We start from the raw sequence: 22,838 nt of genomic DNA, 5'->3' as shown, positions 1-22,838 counted from the left end.
TAAGCATGGGTGAATGCAGTTCTGGAAGGAGCCATAAGGAAGGTCGTTTTTTTAACAAATGTCAACCGAAGTCCCTGAGCTGGACACAGCAGAGGGAAAGGAGACACGAGAAGCACATATACACTCAGGGAACTCCTAGCAAATCAGCAAGCTTGAAGAGCTGGAAGAATAGGCTACGCGTGGAAAGAGTAAATATGGATGGACTTTGAAAAGGAAAAGGACCCCTCAAGCTTCCTCCCTGTCTCACCTGAGAGTCCACAGAGAAGTTGCCGGCAGCGCTGAGGGCACTCAGGAAGGGCTGCACGTAGCGCCGGACGGCCCCCTCGATGTCCCAGTGGACGTCGTGGGACTTGGGGTCTGGGTTGAGTAAACTGAAGGTGATCTCATAGCCTGTAGAAACAGGGGTCAGGGAAGGCAGGGGCTTCTAAGTGGCTCAAGGGCAGCCATACCCCTGGCTGAGCTGGACTTGTTTCTCCCCTAGGGTGGGGCTGGTGGCCATCGTGGAACCCAAGGGAGGACAAAACTGGGGTGAGGAACAGTGAGTGCTTCAACTAAGAGGTGAAACCACAGAAGAAAGGAGTAAAGAGTCTGCATGCAGATTCCCCTCCTGCCCCAACACCCCCACGCCATTCATTTCCCTCTCCCTTCTCACGACAAAGCCCCATCACCCTACCCAAGCTGGACTTGAGAGGCCGCCTCTTATCAGAGCTCCACTTGTCCTCTGGAAGGTGGTCAGCCAGGGCCGCGGCAAGCACATCCTCAGTCAAAGACATGGCCTGTGCTACTTGGATTACCCGACGGCCGACGATGCTAAAGGCCTCGCGGTGCGTTATCCCTCGCACGACTGCTGTCCTCTGGGGCCCAATGTAACTCATCATGTCCTGCGAGAGAGGCCAGCAAGGGACAGGATGCCCATGGCTCAGGGAAGAAAGCAGAAGAGCGCGCTGGCTCCTGTCTCTTGAAAATCTGGCTTGGTGCCACTGACCAACAAGCCGACTGCTCCCTTTGGATTCATAGTGAACTACTATCTCAGCATCTCTGGCCAATCCGTATGCATGACTGTTTTCATTCATTTCTGTGACCTTTGCCTTTCCTGCAGACTTACATCCAGGCATTAGCTAAATCTTCACAAGCTGGAAAACTAGGAGATGGCATGCGGAACAAGGAAAGCAGAAGAAACAAACACCTGGAAAGTTCGATATGAGTAAAGGGCACCAGGCGACAAGGCAAGGACAGAAATGTTCCTAGCAGCATTATTTCCTTTCTTCTTTTTTGAAGTTTATTTTTATTTATTTTGAGAGAGAGAGATGGAAAGCAGGCAGGGGAGGGGCAGAGAGAGAGAGGGAGAGAGAGGAAGAGAGAGAATCCCAAGCAGGGTCCATGCTGTCAGCACAGAGCCCAATGTGGGGCTCGAACTCACAAACCGCAAGATCATGACCTGAGCCGTAATCAAGAGTCGGAGGCTTAACCAACTGAGCCCCCCAGGTGCCCCACGGCAGCGTTACTTCTAAGAGTCCAACACTGGAGACAATCCAAATGCCCATCAGCAACAGAATGGGTAAACTGTGATGTGTTTATACAATGAAACATCTTAAAAAAGAACACATTAGATTCTACTACACCTTGATCATCATGGATGATTCTCTCAAACACAAATGTTGAATGAAACAAAAGTTACAGAAGAACATGTGCAACATGTGCTGTGTTGTTATAAAGCTCAAACGTTTATAAAATACATTGTTCACAGAGATATAATATATGTGATAAAACTTGAAAGAAAAGTAAGAAAATGACACACAAAATATGGTTGGTCAAACTGGACCGAGAGGGAAGGGGGTATCACCATGGAAATACACGGGGCTCAGCCATTACTAGACTGTAGTTTGCAAGCTAAGGGTGGGTTCATTAAAATTTTTCCTTCATCTTTTGATAAGACTTAAATATTTCATGGGCACCTGGATGTCTCAGTCGGCTGAGTGTCTAACTCTTAATTTTGGCCCAGGTCATGATCCAAGGATTGTGGGATCGAGCCCCATGGTGCCTGCTTGAGATTTTCTTTCTCTCTCTCTCTCTCTCTCTCCCCCTCCCTCCCTCTCCGTTTCCCTCTCTCTCTGCCTCTCCCCCTTTGCCCCTCTCACCCACTCATGTGGTCTAAAATAAATAAATTAATTAAAACACTTCATCATAAATTTTAAAAGAAAACAGTACATGGCATAGCTCCCACTGAGCCTCTTGCTCATAGAGTGAAAAGGCTGATGTGTCGCCCATTTTACCACCATGATCCATTCAAACCAAGCTTCTTTTTTTTTTAATCCTGATTTTTTTCCACTTTAAATGGTCATTGGAGCTTTAACCATACAGAACTCTTGGAATCAGAAAGACCTAGAGTCAATGAAAACAATTCGTTTGCATTCTTTTAAAAAAATACGTGGAAAAGAGTTTTCTGTAGCAAACGCAAGAAACGGGCAGCGCTACAGCAGGAAGGAGGTGACCCAGGAGAGGACAAGGGGGCGGGATAAGGCAAGGCCGTAGCCTCCCTGCTCACCCTACCTGGGGCAGAAGTGAGGAGTGTTCAGGGATCACGTACACAGTGAGGGAGCCCTCTGCTTGCTCCTGTGGCTCAGCTAACATGGCTTCTGCCTCTGGGGACAAGAGCAGAAGGTGCACCAGGGGCAAAACCACCTCGCCCTATCCCTCTGGCCCCCACAGAGTGCCTCAGCCCAGCTCCACCTCCCACTCACACCTGCCTGACATTGCGGTCAGGGCTGGCCCCCAGTGGCCCAGCTGAAACACACAAGATCTCATTCCCAGCCTTCCCAGGGAGATTCTGAAGTTAGGACACGGTACGGAAACTATACACTTAGAGATCAGAAGAAAACAGAGGGCTTCGTGTTAAACTAGTATGATCACTCCTTCCGGTACCTTGCATACTGCCCAGTGACAGGGCCTCTTCCTCGTGGTCCAGGGCCCTCCGATAGGCCTTCTGGAAACGACACTTGATTTTCATTTTGTCTGAGAGGAAAAGGAAGAAGATGAGAAGACTAAGGGGCGCCTGGGTGGCTCAGCTGGTTAAGCGTCCAACTTCGGCTCAGGTCATGATCTCACGGTTCNGCCACGCACTCTCTGTCTCTCTCAAGATGAAATAAACATTTAAAAATTTAAAAAAAAAAAAAAAGATAAGAAGACTAAATACAGACCTCTGCCCACGTTTCCAGCCCTAACACTGTCCAGTGTCTCAGGACATCAAGAATATTGTTTGCAGAGAAAGTCCAAGAGGCTACAGCCAATTCTAATTATTTCTACATGGATGATATTAAATACATGACACTTCACCTCTTCCACTTAACCAGCTCTTACTTTTCTGCCTGTGCACATACTACCTTTAATCTGAAGCACTCTCCCACAGGGAAATCTATCACAATATTTATGCTATTAGTAGGTGAAAGGACCCAAACCATATGATCACTTCAACAGGTGCCTCAAAATAAGGTAATCAATTCAAATTTTTTTCAGATAGAGAGTGAACGTACAACCGTGCATGCATGCACATAAGCAGGGGCAGGGCAGGGCAGGGCAGAGAGAGAGAGAGAGAGACAGAGAGAGACAGAGAGACAGAGAGGGAATCTCAAGCAGTCTTCATGACGGCAGGACAGAGCCTAATGTGGTACTCAATGCAGGGCCTGATCTCACAAACCGTGAGATCATGACCTGAGCCCAAATCAAGAATCTCACGCCTAACCACTCAGGTGCCCCAATGAACATTCTTGATAAAGATGCACCCTTAATGACAAACACTAAAGTAGTTCCATTAAAATTATTCATAAAATGAAGATGCCTGCTACTTCCTCTATTATTCAGCATTGTTCTTTCTGAAGTTCCTGACTTTCAATGCAGTAAGTGAAGAAACAGACATGAAACATGAATATTTGAAAGAAAGAACAAAATGGCCACTTTTTGAAATAGTGTAATTATTTTCCCAGAAAATCAAAGAAAACCAACTGAAAAAACTATTAGAACTGGTAACAATTTGGTCCTATGACTAGATACACACAAGAATCTATAGCTTTCTGAGAAATACCAGCAACATCCAATATGAGAAGCAAGTTTTTTTTAATGCCAATCCTCATCATAATAAAGAACATACAAATAGCCAGGAAGAAATGTACAAAACTCTAAGAAAAACTCCCAGGACTGTACTGAAGGACTTAAAAGAAGATTTGAATGAAATTGGAAAAAGTTCTTCGATGGAAAGACTAAATATTCTAAGGAGGTCAATTCCCCTCAAGTCATTCTGTACCCGCAAGGCAATCCCATAGGGATTTTTTTGCCCCGTGGAACCTGAGAAGTTGAACCTACAACTTCTTGTGAAAGTTCTTTGTTATAGAAGAATTCCAAGTCATATATATATAGGAGCAATTACAGAATTTAAAATTTGCCATTTTGGGATGCCTGGCTGGCTCAGTTGATAGAGCATGAGACTCTTGATCTCGGGGTTGTGAGTTTGAGCCCTATGTTGGGTGCATAGACTATTTAAAAATAAAATCTTAAAAAAGTAAATAAAATTATCTTTGTATCACCTAAAGTGAAAAAAAAACCCAGCCATTCTATGCTTCCTGATATAACACGACATGAAGCATACCACACTAATTACGAAGTATTTTTACCTTAAAAAGTGAACGGTTTTTGATCAAATCTCCTAATCTGACTACCAATTTACAAGAATATGGATAATAGAGGAATGAAACTAGGAGGAAGCAATCTGCCAAATCCAGAATGGGAGAGGTTCTATAAAACAAGTGGTCTGGTTTCTCCAACAAATCAAGAAAAGAAGTATATCGCGATGGGGGTGGGGGGGGCTTCTTTGATCTCCACTGAACCAGACTGACTGACAGTGACAACTGTGGATTAAACAAAAGTTCTTTTTAAAAGGATTATTTTGGGGGCGCCTGGGTGGCTCAGTCAGTTAAGCGTCCGACTCTTGATTTCAGCTCAGGTCATGATCTCACAGTTGGCATGTTTGAGCCCCCACATCGGGCTCTGTGCTGATGGCATGGAGCCTGCTTGGGATTCTCTGTCCTCTCTCTGCCCTTTCCCCGCTTGCTCTCTGTATCTTTCTCAAAGTAAGTAAAAATAAACTTTAAAAAATAATAAAGAAAGAAAGAAAAGGGTTATTTTCGAAGATTATGATTCTGGCTTTGGAGGGAACTGTAGTCATCAGCTGCAGCAGTGGAAGGACCCACATGTAAAATTACTTAAATAAAAATGTACTGGGGCACCTGGGGGGCTCAGTCAGTTAAGCGTCTGACTCTTGGTTTCGACTCAGGTCATGATCTCAACGGTTCATGGGATCAAGCCCTGCATCAGGCTCCGCACTGATGGTGTGGAGCCTGCTTGGGATTCTCTCTCCCTCTCTCTCTCTGACCCTCCCCCACTCACACTCACGCTCTCTCTCTCTCAAACAAACAAACAAAAATTCTTTTTTTTTTTTATTGACTTAAAAAAATCAAGAGGACACCTTTGAGATAACTGGGGAAGTCTGAATATAGACTAGAAATTAGGTGATATTAAGGAATTACCATGGACTTGGTTAGGTGTGATACGGTAGTTTAAAAACAAAATAAAATCTTTCAAGGGCTTCCTTCTCATCTAGAATAAAAGCTGTATGTGAGCCTCGCCCCCTGTCCACTGCTCTGGTTTCACGTCATTTCCTCTTACTCTTTCCCTCATTCACCTCACTCTCCCCACAATGGGATTCTCACTGTTCAGCAAAGGCACTTCTGCTCCTACCCCAGGACCCTATACTTGCTTCTTCCTCTGCCAGAAATGCTCTTCTCCCAGGTATCTATACAGTTTACTGCTTTACCCCTTTGCATCTTTACTCGAAAGTCCTGTTTTCAAATGATGCTGTCCCTAGCCGCCTGCTGTCTCTAAAATGGCAATGACCTCCTTATTCCCCAAGAAAACCTCCCTATCCCCCTGTCCTGAACTATTTTTCTCCTGTCACCTTCTAACATACATACATACATATATTTATTTATTTATTAAAGATTTTATTTTTTTAATTAATCTCTATACCCAATGTGGGGCTTGAACCCACAACCCCGAGATCAGGAGTTACAGACTCCACTGACTGAGCCAGCCAGGTGCACCCCCACCATGTAACATACATGTGTTTATCTTCCTGTCTGTTCTCCTCTTCTTTTTTTTAGTCTATTTTGTTCAATGTATTTTGTCTATTTTGTTTGCTGTATCTCCAGCAAATACAACAGTGTCTGATACAGGCACTCAATAAAAAATATTGGTTGAGGAGCACCTGGGTGGCTCAGCTGGTTAAGCCTCTGACTTCGGCTCAGGTCATGATCTCGAGCTCTGTGCGTTTAAGCCCCACAGTGGGCTCTGTGCTGACAGCTCAGAGCCTGGAGCCTGCCTGGAGTTCTGTGTCTCCCTCTCTCTCTGCCCCTCCTCTGCTCATGCTCTCTCTCTCTCTCAAAAATAAAAAAACATTAAAAACAATTTTTTTAATTAAAAAATATATTGGTTGAATAAATGAGTCAACTTATTACTATTCCTATTGACAGACAAGAAAACCAAGATGCAGAGAGGTTAAGAACCTCACCCAAATTCGCACACATAAGTGGCAGAACCAAGGCTTTAATCCAGCTCTCTTATGCCAAATTCCAAACTCTTGGCCACTCCACTCCACTACCTCCACAATATGTCCATATTATTGAATACCATGTCACTAAATACGAGTAAGTCCATGACAAACTGACAACAATCAAAGCTGCAAACTAACACGGGAGGTGTGATCCGATCCTAGTTTTGAGAAACAAAAAGTATGTGTGTTCACATTAGGCTGAGCCCTATGAAATAGGATTTTTTAAGAAACACGTGGGACCAAGGTTCAAAGGCTAGGAAGTAAATGGCACACAGGCACTTCACCGTCTGGGCTCAGCCTACACATCCAGTCGCTCAGAATCTTTCACCTCACATTCCAGAAGAGTAAAACTGCGCACAGATCCCCCAACATGCTGATTCACCCTTCCCTGCTTCTGCACAGGCGGCCGTATAGGTTGTTGGTTAAAAGCCAGAACTCTGGACCCTCTCTCTCTGCCTCTCCCCTGCTCATGCTGTCTCTCTCTGTCTCTCAAAAATAAATAAACGTTAAAAAAAATTTTTTTTTAAAGAAAAAGCCAGAACTCCGGAATCAGTCAGGACTGGATTTAAATACAGTGCCACCTCTTACTAACTAGCTGGGTGGTCATGAACAATTTAAAATCTCTAACTCTGTGTTGTTGTTGTTTTCATTTATAGAATGGAGATCATAATGTTAGAGAGGATTCAATGAGGCAACACATGGAAAGTGCTACACCTAGTTTATGGCATATCATGAACAACTAACATTACCCATTGCTATATCTGGCTCCAGCAGTTCCCTTCCTCCTTCCCCGTTTACCCTGAATTCCATCACATCCTTTAAAAATCTGACTTAAAAATGGCATCCTCAAAACCTTCTCGGCCTTTCTTTCCTCCCAGGCAGTTAAAGGCTCTTTCTTACATGCCATCTCTGTTTCTTACATAACCCACTGTGATTTCTTTCTCTAAGTGTCTTTCTCCCCGACTGGACTAGGAATTTCTCGAAACCATTATCAATCAATTCCTTATTTACCCCCAAATTCCTGGTACTGCAAAGTGCCTAACACTCAGCAAAGTGTTCCATGTCAAAGTGAATAAGGGCTGTACCCAACTCCAACTTGATTCCAAACCCTGCGTTCTTTCTACTCCAACGCACCTCCTCTCCTATCTTCTAATGAGCATCAATCGCTTCTCATCAGGTAACCTAGCTGTTTTATGAATGAAATTGCCGCCCTAACACTGAACACTGTATTTAAAGTTGCTTTTCTTCTAACCAACCACACTGTTCATTCAGAGAGGGCTTTTAAGAAATGTTTAACTACCTTTAAGGGACACCCACGCTCCTCCAACCTAACCCATCTCTGGATTGAGCTCAGACCAGACAGGCAGCCTTGACTCCCCGGGAACTCACATTTCAGAGGGATCTCTCTCTCATGCACAACGGTGAAGGGCAGCTTCTCCTGGTCGTCCAATGGCACTGACTCTCGGGTAAACACGACAGTGACGGGCACCATGAGCCGCAGCTAGAGGAAGGAGCATCAGGGCCATCGGCTGAGTCTCCACCTTGCCAGTGGGCTGTCCCTAGGCCTTCTCCCACAGAGGTCTCACCTGCAGGGCGTCCAGCCCACTGATCTCGGAGTAAGGCAACGGGGCCCGGTAGGTCTCCGTCGTCTTCCACCAGAGCGGCAACCCGAGCACGATGGCCACAGCAGCGAAGAAGAGAGCGGCCCGCTTGCCTCGGACCACCTCTGGGGGCACGGAGGTACCGACTTGAGGCGCTGGAAGTGGGCCTGGGTGCCCGCCCCACACCTGACGCGGACGAGCCCCAGCAACCCTCACTCACTCAGAGGCTCTCCGCCCGCCTTCATAGGGATCCCTGTGCCAGGGGCCCGCGCCCGTCTGAAGGGATCCCGTCTGCAACGACCCCCGACCCCCAGTCCGCGGGACCGCCGGCACACCACAGTCCCCAAGCCCGCACTCCTCGCTCGCAATCCATGCGTCGTAGGTCCCACCCGAATGCCACCGCACCTAGGTCTGTAGCTGCGGCCCCGGGAGCCGCCATGCTTGCGTCCAGTTGCTCGAGCCGCCGAGGGGCGGAGCTGCGCAAAGCCTCCCCCAATCGGAAACCCGCGAAGAGGGGGCGGAACCACGGCAGAGGTCGTAGCCAATCGCAAGCGGTACTGCAGGCGCGCAGGCGAGAGAGAGGTAGAGGGTGGGCGGGGTCCGCAAGGACCCCGAGTTTGAAAGGCCGCGAGTTTGAAAGGAATTTTCCCAGGCGCCAAGGGCCAGCGGACGGGCTGTGTGGTTTCTGTGCCGCAGGAGGATTGTTCGTTAGTACCCCGTTTCCTTGTGGAACACACGTCTAGCCCCAGGGGTCAAGAGAGCAAACTCTGCCGGCGTTAAATACGAGTTGGGCGATCACGGGCGGCTCTAAGTCTCAGTTTTCTCTTCTGGAAAATGGAGATATTTACTAAAACGAGGTCATTCAAGGGCGCTTGGCTGGCCCAGTCGGTAGAGCAGGTGAGTCTTGATCTTGGGGTCCTGAGTTCGAGCCCCACGTTGGGTGTAGAGATTACTTAAAAAAAATAAAATGAGGTCATTCGTGTAAAGAACCCGGCACGGAATGCACCCAAATATCACCTATCAGGATAACTGGATCCTCCGTATCAGAGAGCCCCTCTTCTGGGCACTCTCTCCTAAAGCTTCAAATATGGAGACAGCAAGCTAGTAGTACCTTTTTAGCATATTTGGCTCGTTCAGTCTTTTTTTTTTTTCTTTTTTAATTCATTTGAGTTCATTTCCAAGTTGTAAAAGTCTGAATACTTCACTTAAAATTCTCAAAAACTCATGAGCACAGACTCTGGATCCTGATCTCTTGGGTTTAAATCCTGACTTTATCACCCCACCTTGAGAAGTTAATTAACTAACCCCTCTGTGCTTGTTTCCTCATTAAAATAGGGATAGGGATAGTATCTACTTCATACAGTGTTGCAGTAAATGAGTTAGTAAATGTAATGTGATTAGAATAGGTCCTGGCAGGAGCACATAGAAAGTGCTATATAACTGTTAGCTATTTTTGTTAATATAAGGTTGGGTCACACTGGGCCTACGGGTGGAGCATTGATTGTGCACTTTACACAGAGCATGGCCTGCCCAGTTCGCACAGAACACACCTAGCAAGTTCTTTCAGCTTGTCATGCCTTCAGACAGCCCCAGGTGCTTGATGTACCCCTGGCCCCGCAAACTCTAGCCAAGTGGTCAAAGTTTAGCGCTAAACCTCACCAGGTCTTCCCTTGCCCAGACCCTCAAATTGGCCTTCTCTGTGCCCTCATGTACCCCAAACGGGAATGGGCAGTAATAGCCCTTGGCAACCTCCTAGGTACCGTCTGGCAGTCCTGAGCCTTGGGGCTTTTCCTTGCTGGGCAGGAGCCCAGATGCTCCTCCTGCAGCGCCGCCCCCACCCCAGCCGAATGTCTCAAGCCCCAGCAGGGCTCAGCTACACAGGAGAAGTGAGGGACTCCCATCCCCCTTAGCCCAGTTTTGGGCCACGCGCAAAAGCTGCCTTCAGGAATTGCACGAGTCTCGCCTTACTCCACCCTTCGGACGCAGCCCAGTGCCTCCGATGTGGCGGTCCCTGAAAGACCTGCAGCCCTCCAGCTTTGGACATGAACCATCAAGAGCTTGAGCTGGGGATGGTGACTGGGTGTGCCCCTCCCCTCGGCACTTCCAGACCACTACAACTCAAAACCTACACTCCCCACCTCCACAGGGCCCAGTCAGTCAGCGGGAATCAGAAACTGAGAAGTGGGCATCTGACGGGTAAAACAGACAGACAAAGTAGCATGTTTTGCTACCATTTATTTGCTAGGTGGTATGTACCCAAGGTGTGAGTCATGTCTGGTGTCCTGTCCTCTGATCCCAGGAGACAGGACAGGCAAGGAAAGCTCAAGGAGAAACTACCACATCGTGGGGGGAATTGTGGGGGCTAGCAGAGGCAGGGGGAAACAGCAGCATCCTGCTCTGACTTCTAGCAACTTCTGCCCTCAGTCATGAGGGGCACCCCATCCATCTAATGGTCCCAGGTGGCAGCAATGGGAGAGGGGAAGGGAGGGTAAAAAAGGAAGATCACTCAGTGCTGGATGGAGTCACGTCTGCTCTGCGCGGCTATTTGGTGCTAGCCATTACTATAGGTGAAACTGGGTGCAGGCGGCCATGCCATGGGCTGTGACATGGCATGGGTATTCAGTAGGCATGGTTGGCGATGTAGAGGGATTGGGCAGCTGCTCCGCCATCTTCTCCACTGCCTTCATACTTGCCCTGGGCCGCAAGCCCATTCACCTGCAAAAGTGGGGGGGGAGGGCGGGGAGTAAACAGGCTGACCCAGCCCACAGGTGCCAAACCCTGCCCAGGCTGAGACCTCTGAACGCTGTCCCCTGCCTAGCTATACCCCTCTCCCCGAATCACCACCTCCAGCTCCCAACCTCGGCCCGCTTGATGAACTCCTCAGTGGCAGCCCCGGCATTGTCTTGTTGCCCTCGCCAGGCATTGAGGGCAGAGGCCTGCAGGGCACGCCCATAGGAGAAGGTGAGGGCCCAGGGCCGAGGAAGGGGGCAGCGGTTGATAGCATTGAGGTTGAGTGACGCTTCCTCCTCACTCTGACCGCCAGACAGGAAGGTCACTCCTAGGGTAGAGAAGAGATGACAAACTGGTCAACTCTATTTTTCCAGGATACAGGACCCATGAAGGCCGCAACACCCTGAGGATGGGCCTTAGGGATAGGAACGGAGTAGACAGCACGGTGGTACCTGGGACAGCCGGGGGCACAGTGCGACGCAGGGCAGTGACCGTTGCCATGGCGATCTCTTCTGGGCTGTATTTAATGGGACAGGCATGGCCAGGGGTCACCATGTTGGGCTTGAGCAGAGTCCCTTCGAGGTACACGTGATGGTCACTCAGGGCCTTGTACACGGCAGCCAAGACCTGGGGACCAGAGGTTTACTAAGGTTCTGGACTCCTGCTCAATGACCCCTGTTGAGGGGAAAGTGGGCATGACTGGGAGGGGCAGTACAGGCTCAAACTCACAGGTATGTTCCTGGATGAAGTAAAAGAGGGCTTGGGGAAAGTGCCTGCATCTGAGCCAGGGCCTATGGGGAAGCGGCTCTCCTTTCAGGCTGTCCCTGCGGTACGTGTCTGTGCCCAGGTGTGGACTTACCTTCTCCGTAACATACTGACAGCGTTTGAGGTCATGGTCTCCGTCAGGCAGGATCTCCGGTTCCACAATAGGTACAATGCCGTTCTGCAGGTAAGAGTGGAATGACTTGGGAGGGCCAGCAGGTAGGAGGGGAGAAAGCCCTGGTAACCCTCTCCACACCCAGCACAGGGCACCCATCCGACCCCCTCACACATACACACACCTGCTGGCAGATGCTGGCATAGCGGGCCAGCACGTTGGCATTCTCCAGAATGGCAAGTGCTGAGGGTGTGCGCTCACTGATTTTCAGCACGCAGCGCCACTTGGCAAAGTCGGCTCCATCCTTCTTGTACTGGGCACAGCGTTCCGAGAGCCCGTCCAGCCCTGCAGGCACAGTGCCAGCCTCATCACTCTGGCCCCCTCTGGGCCAGCATCCACCACCCAACGGCCCTGTGGTCCTGAAGCCCACCCATCCTATACCTTGCGTGGTGGTTTCTCCATCGGTCCCGGCCAGAGGAACTACACCCTTGTCAACCTGTAGGGGAAACACAGGCAGAAGGCTGAACCCGGGCAGATTCCCCTTGTCCCCTCTCTCACACACACTTATGTCCACATTCAGCCCCCCATGGAGGGCCAGTGGCTGCACCTTGATGCCCACGACAATGCCCTTATCCTGGATGGTGCGAACGAAGGGAACACCGCTGTCATCTTTCTGGTAGAGTGTCTCGTGGAAGAAGATGACCCCTCCAATGCACTTCTTCACACGGTCGTCAGCACTGAACAGGACCTGGCGGTACAGCCGGCGGTTTTCTTCTGTGTTCTCCACTCCAATTTGGCTCAGCCGCTTGGCCATGCTTCCTGGGGGCAAACACAGGAGGAGTAGCAAGCTCACCCCCAGGGCTCTCTGGCCGCCTCTACCCTCCCTAGTCACAGGCCCTCACCTACCTACAGACTCATCAGCGGCCAGAATGCCTTTGCCTGGGGCCACAATCCGGAGGGCGATGTCAGACAACTCCTTTTTCTGCTCAGCAGAGAGGGCTGGGTATGAGTGGGGCATGGCGACAGCTCTGCAGAATTGAGACAAGAAAGAAAAGCTGGACCCGACCTTCTACCTCCTCTCTTGGCCATATGGGCCAAATGGCCTCCGCCCCCACCCCCACCTCCCAACGAGCATGGAAGCTGGGAACAAGGCGGTAGTCCTTGGCATAGGTCCTGGGCAACACAGTGGCACCAATCCCTCTGACAGCTAGCAGGCTTAGGGCCCCAGTTCCCACATCTCCTCTTGTCACTGGTGGGCACCCTTCCCAGCCCTGGGGAAAGATGCAAGGTGGGGGCAGGGAGGTGAGCAGCCCTGACGCTACAGGTCTTCTTGTGAAACTACTGCCCAAACGAAGATCCGGTCCTTCTTTCGCTGAATTTGGCTCCTTCAGGCAGGGCATGGGCCCTGGCCTTTCCAGTTGCCCTTGATCGTCCTTAGCAGGATCCCTAGGGAGAAGCGCACTTACTTCCAAGGCTTCAGAATGAGGCAAAAGTACCTATCACTCCTCTTCCCTCATCTTCTGGAGCAAAAAGTGGGGGACAAGTGGGGAGCAGGAGTGGCACTTTTCTGTGCCACATAGGCTTCTGTTACCGCTTCTTTTCCATAGCTCAAACCTGACCGCCTTTGCAGCCAGACGGGAGCCGAGGATCAGGGTTGAAAGGAATGAGTAGAGGGCCTGAGAAAGGGAGGGAGAGACGCAGGAGCAGGGGGGAGACCTGTGGGGAGGGGATAGGGAGACAGGCTAACGAAACCAGGCCAGAGAAGGCAAGACAGCGGGACGGGGAACTTAGCCTAGGACAGGGAGCAGGCTGCGATGAAACTGGGCTGGGTGGGAGAGGCGGACCCCAGGGAAAAAATCCAGTAGGCAGAGGAAGACTCGGTATTAGAAGACCTGCATCCGGGCCCGGACCCGAGAGCTGAGAGGAAGGGGTGTTGTGGACGAGGCTGAACCACAGGGTTCCAGGTGGACAGAGAGGAGAGAGGATGTAAGGAGAGAGCTGAGAAGGCACATCAGGCACCTTTGGGAGCAGGGCAAGGGTGACAGAAGGAAGAATCAGAGAGAGGAAGCGGAGATGCTCCCGCCTCGCCCCGGCCTCACCTGTGCACAGCGAGTTAGCAGCGGCAGCCACAGGAACACGCGGATTAAGGTCGGCGACAGCTGTGGCTCCAGCTCCGGCTCCTGTAAATGAGGCTGCGGATGCCGCAGAGCTACGTGACACCCCCGAGGGGCGGGCACCTCCCCGCTATAGCCACGCCCCCTCCCCCGACTGGTGTCACAGCAAGGCCACGCCCACAGAGGCGGGGCCACAAGGTGGAGTGACTAGCCGGCCAGGTTCTCAGAGGCGGTTGTCCTCTCCCACCTCGTGGAGCCCTGCCAATAGGGCCGCAGGGGCAAGAAATGGCCTTGCCCTCATTTCTGCCACAATCGCCTTTACCGTGTGCCGCGCACTGTGCTGGATGCTGGGAATTGAGCCTGGTCTGGTGAAGGAGAGTCACCTAACCAGTCACAACTGGTGGGGTAAGGTGGCACCGACAAAGGGTGGCAGTCCAGCACTGGGAGTAGGAACTGAGTTTTCTGTCCTCGTCCCCTTATTTACCAAGACCTAGCCTAGAGTGGCATGGAGAAGGTAAGAGAATGAATCCTCCTCTGTCCCGCCCCCAGGCTACGAGCCAGGGAACAAGCAGTCCAAGTGCCCAGAATATTGAGGAAGCAAGAAAGGGAGGAGGGGCAGCCAACTTTGGCTCTGGAAGCAGCCAGAGCGTCGTGGGGAGGGTGCGCAGGAGGGCCAGCAAGCTTCTTTGATCTCATCCACCTCCCATACCCCAAAAATAAGACTGAGTGAACCTCAATTAAGAAATACATTAAATATACTTTATTTAAATAGCATTAAACATAGCTAGCTCTATGCCAGTTGGTCCTGATGTTGGGGTAACGGAGTATAGCAGGTAAAAAGGGGTAGAACAGATCCGAGCTTTCAGTGTCTTAGCTCAGAAACTCCAGCAATCCCTGTAGCTCCTTGCAACCCCTCACGACCTCTGGGATGGACAGCAGAGTCTGAAAAGGGAAACAGAAAAGGCAGCTCAGGGCCACAAGTCCAAGGCTCTCAGCCCCAGGGAGCACTAACTGAGTCAGAGGGGAGGAAGCAGAAATCACAGGGAAGGCTGCAGCAGTGAGGCAGGCCCAGTGCTCAGCCCTGGCTGGGGACCAAATCAATGCTCAGCAGTACTTCCCGGGGCCAAGCCTCGTGCCAGCAGCCGTAGCTCCTTTAGCATCAACTCCCTCCCTCCTTTACCCCATAGATATGCTGGACGATGTCATCTAGTTTCTTTAATTCCTTGTCAGAGCGCCGAAGATTCTCCTCTAGGATGTTTCTCTAGAAAGCAAATAGGTTGCATTAAGTCCTCATACTCAGAAGAACAGCATAGCTTGTGGGGCCAGGAAAACCTGGCAGAGCACTTGCTAGTAGCACTGGGAAATAGCCCTGGAATGGCATGGGGATTCTTACATGGCTCTGGAACTTGACCATGAGTTTTGCCTTCTCATTTTTCATCTCCAGGAACATCACCCTCAGCTTGTCCACCTATAGATGTGTCCAGATCAGCAGAGGCACAGCCTAGGGATCCCTCCAGCTGCCCAGCTCCTTTGTTAACTCCGCGTTACCTCTTACCTCTTGGGAGAGCCACACCTTCTCCTGGACCCAGTTAGTGGCCATCGGCTGACAGTCGGGGTTCAGCTGACCTGCTAGGGTCTCTTGTAGCACCTTGGTCTCTGTCTCCGCACGCCGAAGTGAGCGGGTGAGCTGGGTGACCTCCTCTCTAAGGCTCTGGGGAGGAGAAGGGAGAGGTACCCAGTGCCCTCAAAAGGCCTCTCTATCCTTTTCATCCCCTGTGGTGAACAAGGGTTCCACACACTGGAGGGGGGGATTGGAGGGGGGACCCAATGCTCATATTTGAGATTCTAGCTACCAGTGACACAGAAGATAGATGGCCCGGCATCACCCTGAACGTACTATGAGCTCGCCACTCTTGTCTATCTGCTCTAGGATCTTCTCGTTCTGCTGTTGTATCACTTCCTGGAGCTCCTTTTCATTCTGTGCAGGGAAAGGGAGGAAAGAAGTACTGGAAGAGCTGGCTTCCTTGCAGCCCTCGCCTGGAGATAGGACCCAGGTTCGGCTCCAGTAATACCAACTGATAACATCCCAGTTCTTCCTCCAGGGCTATGGTAAGCAGGCACATTTCAGAGTTGAGAGAGATCTGCCAGAGTTCCTGACTTCTAGGTCAGCCTGGCAGATGGGTCAGCCCACAGCGAATTCCCAAACATGTGAAATGTCTGACCCCAGGAAGGGCAAAACTAGGGCAATGGTTGGAAAATCCCCACCACCCAGATTTCTGAAGAGACCATGGCTCCCAGTGGGCCAGCAGAGCTGCCCCAGTTCTGCGTCGCCCCACTTTCAGGCCCCTCCTTCACCTTGTAGCGCACGCACAAGGCCTGGTTCAGCTTCTCTATGTCTGCTTCCTTTGCCTTCTGGGCTTCCTGATGCTGTTCTTCCTGGGCCTGTAGCCTAGCCTGCAGATCACAACTAGGGGAGGGAAGAATTCGGCATTATTTCTGTCCTCTCAGGCGCTGGCTGGGCCCTTGACCTGTCTCGCTTGACCTGTCCTCTCTAATCAAGACTGCCCTCCACTCACATCCTTCGCTGCAGAGCCCTGATGGCTTCTTCTTTAGACTCCTGAAGCAGGGAACACAGGCTTTGCAGCTCCAGAGTCACTGTACCCATGTTTGCCAGGCTCTTCTCCATGCCCGGGGTCTCTGAAAGAGCAAGTCCTAGCTGGAGATAGAGCTCTTTGGCTCTGGAAGGAAGAAGTGCGTGTGGCCATCATTGCCACAACTCGTATCCATGTTCCCCACCCATAGGATCTGAATGTCCGGAATACTGCAGATCCCAAAAGGCAGAAATAAAATGAGCCCACGTAAAATTGAGGTTTTTAGAGCAAAGCACCTCTGACTGCTTTAGTCTTTATCATTAGTACCAGATCTGGAAATGAGGCAGGATCCCAGGAGCCCATCCTAACCTGTAGGCTGAAGGGAAACCATGGATGCTACTCTGGTGAAAGCACTCTTGTCACTTCCAAGCAAGGGCGCAGGAGCTGCTTCTGGCTCTAAAACAAAAACCAACCAAAGTAGAAGGCCCCTCTGGTGACCCAGTCAAGGGTCTGTCATAATAGAAGCCAGGGAGAGAGAAGTCTGTTGGTGGGCATCTTTAGCAGCTGAAGATATCAGGGGCAAGGTCACAACTTTCCCACCCTTCAATTCCAGGGCCTTTAACCTTCATCGGCCATTGCTGTCAAGATGTTTCCCAAGGAGGCGCTGTCAGTAGGCGGAGGGTATTCGTGGGCAGGAGCACAGGCTGTGCTTACTGCGGGGGGCTCTGGATCAGCCTAAGGATAAAGGAGAAAACTTATCAGCGGTTCTTTGGGGGTTCATGATTTCCTGAACTTCCAGGTACTCACAGGCCGTCTTCTTTGGAATGCTATTCTATCCACTCCTTTTTTCCCTCTGTCTTCACCTTCCCGTTGGCTCCTTTCCCCGAACTTAATTCTCTCATTAAAACATCAACAACTTAATTTTTAAAAATTTTTAAATGTTTTTACTTATTTCTGAGAGAGAGAGAGACAGCGTAAGCAGGGGAGGGTAAGAGAGAGAGGGGATACAGAATCTGAAGCAGGCAAAACAACTTAAAACAGAAACCTTCTTCTTACCTTAAATCCCATTTTAAAAAATTTTTTAAATGTTTTTATGTATTTCTGAGAGACAGAGACAGCATGAGCAGGGGAGGGCCCGAGAGAGAGGGAGACACAGAATCTGAAGCAGGCTCCAGGCTCTGAGCTAGCCATTAGGACAGAGCCCAACGTGGGGCTCGAACCCATGAGCTATGAGATCATGACCTAAGCCAAAGTCGGACGCTTAACCGACTGAGCCACCCAGGCGCCCCTTAAATCCCATTTTAAAATAGCCTTTTCTCTTTCCCTTCAATTAAGAAAAAAGAAAAAAAAAAAAAAGAAACCTACATTTCCTGCCTAAAACTGCCACCGTCTACTGACTCCTTCGCGCACTACGCTCAGCCTTTTCTGCCCCACCGATCTACCAAAATTCTTGTTTGGTTCACCAACAGCAGCCTTACTTCCAAATGCAATGGGCACTTTTCAGCTGTTTTACCTGACCAATGTGATAATCGATGACCATGTTCTTCCTTTAAAAACATCCTTTCCTCAGCTTCTGGGACCATAACTCTCTCTCCTTCACAGGTAGGCCTTATACCTTTCCATTTCACCTATCCACAGGTCCTTCCTTAAACTCTTGGGGAGTCCTTTGGTTAATCCTTGACCTCCTTTCTACTCTAATCCACTCCTCAGGCGGCCTCACCTTGGGAACTCCACAGAAACCTTCATTTCTATGTGGATGGCCTTTCAATCCGTCTCTCTCATTTGTATTATTTTCCCAATCTCCAGACACAGAGGCTCAAATGCCTGTGAAAATCTACCAGAACGCTCCATAGTTCATCTGAAATTCAGATGTATAAAGCTGAGCTCACCATTCTTCCTGTCCCATTCCCACCAAAAATCTGATCCTCCTCCTGGATTTACGATCCAAGAGAGGGGGCTGGAGGGGGCAGCAAATTAAGCCTGAGGTTCAAATCTGGCCCGCCAACTGTTTGGGTAAATAAAGTTTTATTGAAATACAGCCATCCCATTTATTTACATACTATCTATGGCTGCTCTTGAGCTACAAAGGCAGAGTTAAGACAGAGACAAAAGTACTATATTGTACTTTTCCAAGTCTGCCACCCCTAGTTCCAGAAAGCATCTCATCTTCCCAGCAATCTAGAGATCATCATTCACTCTTCCACCTTACTCCTATACCAAATTGGTCACCAGGTTCTTTTACTTCTGTTCCTAAATAGATATTGAATTCATCCATTCCATTTTCTCCTCTCTGCCTTCTATAACTGCTATTAGTTCCAGCCTTCGGGCCTCCTGCCTACTATCCTAGCCTTGTCTCCTTGTCATTCTTTTTTTTTTTTTTTTTTTTTTAAAGTTTATTTTGGGGGGCGGGAGGGGGAGAGTGCACGCGGGGCTCGATCCCATGAACTGTGAGATGGTGACTGGAGCTAAATCAAAAGTCAGACGCTGAACTGACTGAGCCACCCAGGTGCCCGTTCTTGTCATTCTTGCCCCATGTAGCTCCTATACTCTATTTATGAAGAACTACTCCCCAACCCCCAAACTTGCCAAATTCCATATGAGCAGGGCCTTGCCTTGTTCACTTGCAGCCCCAGCACCTAACCCAGGTCATGTTACAAGGTAGACACTACAAAAGTAAGTACACACAGTGCCTCTCTGACTTTCATAGACTGTTCCCCTCTGCCTGGTAGGTCTTCCTACATAACCCCCCACCTGCCCCGGCCTTTAAACTTTCAAACCTCAAGACTCCCCAACAGTCACTTGCTTGGAGAAGACATGCTAACTCTCAAAGGTAGAACTGATGTTTTCTCTGTCTTCCCACAGTGATCATCCATGCAGACATCTATCATGATCACAAGTCAAGATGTCAAGTTTACACCTGTCTGTCTTCCCTGTAAGACTGTGGATTCTTTCGTACTTCCTGTGCTCAGCATACACTGGGGTCAAATCATAAGCACTTCCAGGTTTTAGGATCCTGGTTGTACCTTTTACTGTTGAATAAGCTAATTAACTCTCTATTCTTTTTTTTTTTTTTTTAAGTTTATTTATTGGGGGTGGAGAGGCAGAGAGGGAGGGAGAGAGAGTCCCAAGCAGGCTCCATGCTGTCAGCTCAGAGCCCAATGCAGGGCATGGTTCCATGGACTCTGAGATCATGACCTGAGCCGAAACCAAGAGTTGGCCGCTTAACCAACTGAGCCCCGCAGGCGCCCCTAGCTCTATTTTCTGAAATATATCAACAATTTATTGTTTAGTGTGCACTGTGGGAAAGGCAGAGAAACAAGACTAAATTGCTGCTTTCTTTAAACACAGTCTAGTTGAAGAGACCAGACATCCAAGGGAAACTAAGGCAAGTGCAAAAGGGAGAGTAAGTTCATGACGAATGTAACAGATTATTGAGTCCATGTGATTGTGGAACATTTCAAAGAAGGTGAAATAGGGAAGATAAGGAAAGGAAAAAGTATTTCCAGTTTGAAGACAGAGGAAAATGGACATGGTAACAGCCCAGGTCTAGGTGCGAACGGAGATGGGACATGTGTGTAGTCTATAGACAGTCTAATTGGAGTAAGGAGTTCACAACAGAAAGGAGGGAGACAGAGGAAGAAAAGTTTAAGTGACAGGATGAAGAAGTCTTGCAGGCAGCTGAAAGTCAGTGAAGGTCAGAGATGGAGCAAGAGTAGCATTTTAGGAAGACCATTCTGTGTAATAAAGACACGACTGGAAAAACTCTCCGTGAACTAGGACTAGAGGGGAACGTCCTCAACCTGATAAAGAATATCTACAAAAGCCTACAGCTAATACCACACTTCATGGTGAGAGACTCCAAGCTTTTCCTCTAAGGTCAGGTACCCCTCTTTTCTGACGTCATAGTGGAAGTTCTGGCTAATGCAATAGGACAAGAAAAGGAAATACAAGATATACAGATTGGGAAGGAAGAAATAAAACTGTCTCTGTTTGAAGATATGATTGGAAGGGAACAGAAAGAACCCCCAGATCCTACCTTCTCCTTTAGTTTTGCCTGCAGGAAGAGAGTCAGGCTCCGGAGTCGCTCAGTCAGCATGCCTAGCTCTTGGGAATACTGACGTGTCTTCTCCAGGTCTTGTTCCTGGTTCTCTGCTATGGTGGTAGCCAGTTTAGCCCTAAAATAAGGAAAGAACGGAGAAAACAGCCAAAGACCAAGCAGCCTTCTCTGAACACCTCTCCCAACATCCCCATACAGAGCTGCATGCAAAGAGGGAAACAAGAGGCTCTCCTCCTTCCTGGAGACTTTAGCTTCCAGAAATGTCCCTGGGAAACATAAACACTTAGCAGGGGAAGCGATCTTACTTCAGGTTCTCTACGGTGTCCTTGAGGCCCTCGCACTGCAGGCTGCGCTCCCGGAGCACTTCCAGTGTGGTTTTCAACTGACACTCAACCTGGCCCAGCTCTAGGTGAGCAACTTGATTCTCTTGGTCAGCAAACTGGGGACACAGGAAAGGCAAGGCAGGCAAGGAGTGAGAGAGGGAGAGGAGAAAATGAGGCTAAGCGGGAAATTTTAGAGCCCTGGGAACAGAGGCTTTTTCCGGTCCATAGTCTCGAACTCACCTCAATACCATTAGGTGAGTCACACTCCTACCAGTTGTGGAAGCCACATCCCTTACCTCCAGGGTCTCCTTCAGGTCCTGCACCTCCTTGGCCAGGACAGCCTGTTGTTGCTGCAGCTCTGCCTGCACGTGTTTTAGTGCCACCTCTTCCTTCTGCCACCTGCCAGAGACCTGATATTAGACGCCATCCGTCTTACAGCCTGGGCGCCTACTACCACGATAGCCTGATAGGAACTCACTGAACAGCCTGCTCCTCATTGCTCTGCGTAAGCTTGCAGACCAACTCATCCTTCATGGCCAGGTCCTGGGTACAGCGGGCATGCTGAGTCTGTAGCTCTTTTAGCTGACTCTCCATACTGGCCAGACTCTGCAGCTGAGCCCGGAGATCTAAACCGAAAGTATCCTAATGACACTCTGTAGTCATCAGGCCCAAACCTCCCCATGCTTCTGCTCCAAAACCAGTGCTCCAGAGCACCTCCTTGCTCTACTGCCACACCCCAAGCTTCCGCAGGGCACATGGGCATGCGGGCACACACGCACACGCGCGTACACGCACACACCCCTACCTGTTGCTAGGCGACTGTTTTCCAACTCCAGTTGTTCTACTCGGCCTTTGCACTCCTCCAAATGGGCAGAGACTTGTTCCAGCTCCCTGGACACCTAGGAAGAAAAGACAGTTGTTTTCCCACAGGTTTTCCTGAATCGGGAATCCTAGGACTCAGCAGAGCTTCTCTTTCTGAACAGGACAGCAAAGGACCTTGTTCCTGGGCAGCAACGCTGAGGAAATAAGGCTGATCCTCAGGAAAAGGTAGAAAGAGGAGGAAAGTGGCTAAAGAAGGTGCTAAAGACCCAAGGAAACAAGGGGGCCCAAGGCCACCTATAGTGAAGGGACCCGGCTGGTCTCCAAACCCAGAGCGGAAAAAAGACAGGTCCAGGGTAAGAGGCTACCGATGCCGCTCACTAGAAAGGCCTTCTGTAGAGGCAGGAAACCAGGCCTGAGCAGCCCCCCACGCCTGGTCTGTACCTGCTGCTTGTCCCCAACCGCAGCATCACGTTCCTGCAGGGCCTGCCGGCTCTTGGCTGTGAGTTTCTCCGTGAGTTGTCGAGACCGGCTCAGCAGAGCTGTCCACGTTTTATACTACCAGGGGAAGCGAGCCGGTCAGGAGAGCACGTTTGAGGCAAGGCTCCCAACAAGGCTGGCTGTTGAGTGAAGGAGTGACAGGATAGCCCCAAATACTCACATCCCACTGCATGGATATCCAGTCCTGTCGTAAGTTTGAAGTAAGACTCGCGGTCTGCTGAGCCAACTCTTCTTGCTCAGTATGAAGCCCTACCTGCACAAGAAGGATTNCGCCAGTACATCAGTATGGACCCCAAGAAAGAAAATGTTTGCAAATTACCAGTTGGGTCTGGGTCTCCTTCAAAAGGCCTCTGAATGCCCCCAAGGAAGCCATGTCCTGTTCCAGCTGGCTGATGCGCTGGCTGGCATGTGCACAGAAAGCTTCTAGCACGGTCTCTGCCTAGTGAGGGAAGAGGTGGCGAGGACACGGTGGGCAGAGGAGGGAAAGAACACAAAAAGCCGTCACTCTCCACCATTATTTAGTTTAGTTCATTATTCCCCAGGGCTGGCACTTCTTTGGCCACCCAC

The 22,838-nt window shown here is 49.9% G+C and overlaps 3 protein-coding genes and 2 long non-coding RNA genes across 11 annotated transcripts in view; 2 read left to right on the top strand and 3 right to left on the bottom strand.

Annotated features, from left to right (window-relative positions):
- Positions 1 to 8,723, bottom strand: part of PIGS (phosphatidylinositol glycan anchor biosynthesis class S) — a 13,955-nt gene extending 5,232 nt beyond the window's left edge. The window contains exons 1-7 of one of the 2 annotated variants that reach the window (XM_077749730.1): positions 8,665 to 8,723; positions 8,245 to 8,384; positions 8,048 to 8,159; positions 2,923 to 3,012; positions 2,551 to 2,642; positions 674 to 881; positions 248 to 390 (exon numbers count right to left, since the gene is read on the bottom strand). In XM_077749730.1, coding sequence (XP_077605856.1) covers positions 248 to 390; positions 674 to 881; positions 2,551 to 2,642; positions 2,923 to 3,012; positions 8,048 to 8,159; positions 8,245 to 8,384; positions 8,665 to 8,698 — 819 coding nt within the window. In that variant the 5' untranslated portion in view covers positions 8,699 to 8,723. Of the gene's footprint in view, positions 1 to 247; positions 391 to 673; positions 882 to 2,550; positions 2,643 to 2,922; positions 3,013 to 8,047; positions 8,160 to 8,244; positions 8,385 to 8,479; positions 8,619 to 8,664 lie in introns of those variants that run through there. The other variant, XM_077749731.1, reaches the window with a different exon arrangement.
- Positions 8,724 to 10,479: 1,756 nt separating this feature from the next.
- On the bottom strand, positions 10,480 to 14,076 carry ALDOC (aldolase, fructose-bisphosphate C). Its single transcript, XM_077749849.1, has 9 exons — positions 13,966 to 14,076; positions 12,773 to 12,894; positions 12,474 to 12,685; positions 12,308 to 12,362; positions 12,051 to 12,211; positions 11,849 to 11,932; positions 11,442 to 11,616; positions 11,118 to 11,317; positions 10,480 to 10,974 (listed from the first exon to the last, which is right to left on the bottom strand). The coding sequence occupies exons 2-9, from the start codon at positions 12,882 to 12,884 to the stop codon at positions 10,879 to 10,881; spliced, it is 1,095 nt and encodes a 364-aa protein (XP_077605975.1). The 5' UTR covers positions 12,885 to 12,894; positions 13,966 to 14,076; the 3' UTR covers positions 10,480 to 10,878.
- Positions 14,077 to 14,161: 85 nt separating this feature from the next.
- On the top strand, positions 14,162 to 19,625 carry LOC144219760 (uncharacterized). 3 transcript variants are annotated; one of them, XR_013331488.1, is made up of 5 exons: positions 14,392 to 14,494; positions 15,425 to 15,662; positions 15,967 to 16,089; positions 17,185 to 17,370; positions 19,434 to 19,625. It is a non-coding gene; the product is annotated as an uncharacterized LOC144219760 (long non-coding RNA). The 3 variants fall into 3 exon arrangements; XR_013331489.1 differs by lacking the exons at positions 14,392 to 14,494; positions 19,434 to 19,625 and adding an exon at positions 14,162 to 14,385; XR_013331490.1 differs by lacking the exon at positions 17,185 to 17,370.
- SPAG5 (sperm associated antigen 5) overlaps positions 14,718 to 22,838 on the bottom strand; it is a 20,447-nt gene continuing 12,326 nt past the window's right edge. For 3 of the 4 annotated variants that reach the window (XM_077749845.1, XM_077749843.1, XM_077749844.1), the window contains exons 8-24: positions 22,591 to 22,710; positions 22,432 to 22,524; positions 22,215 to 22,328; positions 21,757 to 21,850; positions 21,430 to 21,577; positions 21,248 to 21,350; positions 20,934 to 21,067; positions 20,608 to 20,746; positions 17,195 to 17,306; positions 16,941 to 17,027; positions 16,557 to 16,677; positions 16,336 to 16,447; positions 15,878 to 15,958; positions 15,536 to 15,691; positions 15,374 to 15,448; positions 15,161 to 15,241; positions 14,718 to 14,922 (exon numbers count right to left, since the gene is read on the bottom strand). In XM_077749845.1, coding sequence (XP_077605971.1) covers positions 14,851 to 14,922; positions 15,161 to 15,241; positions 15,374 to 15,448; positions 15,536 to 15,691; positions 15,878 to 15,958; positions 16,336 to 16,447; positions 16,557 to 16,677; positions 16,941 to 17,027; positions 17,195 to 17,306; positions 20,608 to 20,746; positions 20,934 to 21,067; positions 21,248 to 21,350; positions 21,430 to 21,577; positions 21,757 to 21,850; positions 22,215 to 22,328; positions 22,432 to 22,524; positions 22,591 to 22,710 — 1,842 coding nt within the window. In that variant the 3' untranslated portion in view covers positions 14,718 to 14,850. The remainder of the gene's footprint in view (positions 14,923 to 15,160; positions 15,242 to 15,373; positions 15,449 to 15,535; positions 15,692 to 15,877; positions 15,959 to 16,335; positions 16,448 to 16,556; positions 16,678 to 16,940; positions 17,028 to 17,194; positions 17,307 to 20,607; positions 20,747 to 20,933; positions 21,068 to 21,247; positions 21,351 to 21,429; positions 21,578 to 21,756; positions 21,851 to 22,214; positions 22,329 to 22,431; positions 22,525 to 22,590; positions 22,711 to 22,838) is intronic. The other variant, XM_077749846.1, reaches the window with a different exon arrangement.
- Positions 21,838 to 22,838, top strand: part of LOC144219762 (uncharacterized) — a 2,004-nt gene continuing 1,003 nt past the window's right edge. The window contains exon 1 of the long non-coding RNA XR_013331493.1: positions 21,838 to 22,126. This is a non-coding gene — a long non-coding RNA (uncharacterized LOC144219762). The remainder of the gene's footprint in view (positions 22,127 to 22,838) is intronic.

The sequence above is a fragment of the Crocuta crocuta genome, unplaced genomic scaffold, assembly GCF_008692635.1.
Source record: "Crocuta crocuta isolate KB4526 unplaced genomic scaffold, BGI_CrCroc_1.0 scaffold149, whole genome shotgun sequence".
NCBI classification, from domain to species: Eukaryota; Metazoa; Chordata; class Mammalia; order Carnivora; family Hyaenidae; genus Crocuta; species Crocuta crocuta.
Note: the sequence above shows the minus strand (reverse complement) of the source record. Positions and strands in the feature narration are given on the sequence as shown.

Coding starts and splice junctions, on each gene's coding strand:
- ALDOC (XM_077749849.1), bottom strand. CDS start 12,884: ATGCCCCACTCATACCCAGCCCTCTCTGCTGAGCAGAAAAAGGAGTTG. Junction 11,318..11,441: donor TGTGCCCCCGGCTGTCCCAG/GTACCACCGTGC, acceptor TCTCTACCCTAG/GAGTGACCTTCCTGTCTGGC. Junction 10,975..11,117: donor AGTTCATCAAGCGGGCCGAG/GTTGGGAGCTGG, acceptor CCACTTTTGCAG/GTGAATGGGCTTGCGGCCCA.